Below are 2,661 nucleotides of genomic sequence, written 5' to 3' on the forward strand. Positions count from 1 at the left end.
CACCATCTTTGCCTTATGTACGTGATGGCGGTAAGGGAGAAGAGAGGACCAAGCCCCCAAAACAAGCGAGCGAACGACCCGAAGAACCTTAGGAATCCACCTAAGTTATTCGAAGTCAGAGAAGAACAACTCAAAGAATGAGTTACTCTAGAATATAAATTGATTACTCAAAGATGACTTGCCCATATCGTTACACGATCATCCTATTTATAGAACAAGACACAAGGACTTTTTAACTTCCCAAGACACCCCATTAACTCTAATTCTATCTTCTCGGATTTTTTCTGGACACGACTCACGAAAATGACAATAACTTTTCCTAGACAATTCCAAATTACGAACAGTTTGATTCATTGAAACTAGACTTCTAGGGCTTTCCAATGACATCTTTATTTGAACCTATTTAATGCAGAAACGACTCAGAAGACTAAGCACGAAATGACTCTTCGGTTTCAGTCCAACAGTCTTTAATTGTATTCTAGAACCATCATATAGTCTTCTCGTTTTCTCCATCAGTACGTCTCTCTTTTACATAACAAGTCTTGTTACAAGGAAAGGCACAAGAAGCAGGAAATGGCCCCTAATGCCGGCGGTTCGTGGCCCTTACTCTCGGTCACCTCCACCTCTTGGGTGGTCCCCTCCCTGCCCACTTGGTCCTGGCTCGGATGGCTGACAAGTATGGCCCGATCTTCACCATCAGTTTGGGCCTCCGGAAAGCCATGGTGGAACGCTTGGGCAGTCGCCAAGGAATGCCTCACCACCAACGACCCCGCACTTGCCACCAGGCCCAAGTCTGTGAGTTCGGAGGTCATGACCTACAACTATGCAATGATAGGTTTCAGCCTATACGGCCCGTACTGGCGCCAGGTGCGAAAGATTGTGACCCTCTAGATACTTTCCAACCACCGGATCGGGCTCCTCAGGGAAGTCCGTGAGTCCGAGGTCCTCTCGTCGGTCAGGCACATAGATGAGGAATACCAAAGAACAAACACCAGCAGCACTAGGGCGTCGAGGACTGAAGGGGCATTGCCTTACTGGTGAACATGACAAGGTGGTTTTGGGACATAATTGTGAACATAATGTTCAGGACAATTGTCGAGAGGCGACTTCATGGTGATGGTGATGGCAACAAGGAGGGGGAGAGAGGTCTTGGGAGAGTGGATGTAGCTCATTGGGAGATATGTGTTGGCTGATGGGTTCCGTTTCATGAGGTGGCTTGATCTGGGTGGCTATGAGAAGGCCATGAAGAGGACTGCTAAAAAACTCGACCGGGTGGTGCAACGGTGGTTGGACGAGCACAAAGGGAGGTGGCTACTGGGGTAAAGGGTGAGCAAGACTTCATGGATGTTCTGCTATATATCCTTGAAGATAATCTGGAGATCCGTAGTTACGACTCTGATACTGTCAACAAGCTACATGCATGGTAAGCCTTCTCGGATCGTAATATCTACTCTTTAATAGCATGGAGTTACTTGGAGAAACAAAACGATGTGGCTAGCAAATACCACCTTTTCTCATTTTTTGGGTTTTAATATATGTATATGTATTATGTATAAATTTCCTACATTCTAGTAGGCAATGATTTTAGCTGGCATAGACATTATAACAATTACCATGACATGGGCCCTCTTATTGCAGCTCAACCACGTGGAAGCCCTGAAGAATGTCCAACAAGAACTCGACGCCCAAATCGGGAGGGATAGGAAAGTGAACGAATCGGACCTCAAGAACTTACCTTACCTCCATTCCGTCATCAAGAAACCTTAAGGCTCTACCCAGCGGCGCCCCTATCTGTGCCCCACGAGGCCATCAAGGACTGCAATATCTCGGGCTACTTTGTCCCCAAGGGCACCCAGCTAATGCTGAACCTGTACAAGATACATCGTGACCCGCGTGTGTGGCCTGAGAGGTTCCTAACCACCCACAAGGATGTTGATGTTAGGGGACAGAATTTCGAGTTCATACCTTTCGGGAGCGGGAGGAGGATGTGCCCTGGAATCTCAATGGCCGTCCAAGTTGTTGGCCTCACGCTCGCTTCTTTCCTTTATGCTTTCAATGTTCAGATGCCAGGGGACAAGGCAGTTGACATGGAGGAAGCTATTGGGTTGACCAATATCAAGGCCACCCCTCTCGAAGTTCTCATCACTTCTCGGGTACCCGAACACATATATTATGAGTAGTTGCGCTATTTCCAGGACCTTCGGCCAGATAATTGCTTTGTCTTGTGATCGTTCTGGCCTTGGCCCGAGCTAAGGCGGGTGATCTTCTTGTCACCTGTTGTGTGCTTGAATGATGTCCTTGGTTTCTTGAGTTGTACAGTCAAAATAGGAAGTAATTGCTGTTTGTGAATATATGCATTTCACGATCCGAAATTTCAGCGAAATTTTTCCCTATATTTCCTCGACATCCATTACTATATAACTATTCACATAAAATCGGCTTTGCATAGACTCCCAAAAATATAAAACTAATTCAGTAAGCTCTAATATGTTATATACTTCTCAAAAAGATTACTTTTTCGCACTCACATCAATAATGCAACTAAACAAAATTTTCAAGTCGTAACATTTTCAAATCCATTACATACAAAAAGAATATCTATCAAATAACTAAGATCCATATCTAGTTCTCTGAGCTGATCCCCGATGTCCAAAAAGTTCT

The 2,661-nt window shown here is 45.2% G+C and overlaps 1 protein-coding gene and 1 pseudogene across 1 annotated transcript; both read left to right on the forward strand.

Moving 5' to 3' along the window:
* Window positions 1-573: 573 nt before the first annotated feature.
* LOC116202657 (cytochrome P450 82A3-like) lies at window positions 574-891 on the forward strand. The gene has a single exon (XM_031534255.1). The coding sequence runs from the start codon at window positions 574-576 to the stop codon at window positions 889-891; it is 318 nt and encodes a 105-aa protein (XP_031390115.1).
* Window positions 892-1,043: 152 nt separating this feature from the next.
* Window positions 1,044-2,264, forward strand: LOC116202666 (annotated as a pseudogene).
* Window positions 2,265-2,661: the final 397 nt, after the last annotated feature.

Source organism: Punica granatum, chromosome 1, assembly GCF_007655135.1.
Source record: "Punica granatum isolate Tunisia-2019 chromosome 1, ASM765513v2, whole genome shotgun sequence".
Classification (NCBI taxonomy): Eukaryota; Viridiplantae; Streptophyta; class Magnoliopsida; order Myrtales; family Lythraceae; genus Punica; species Punica granatum.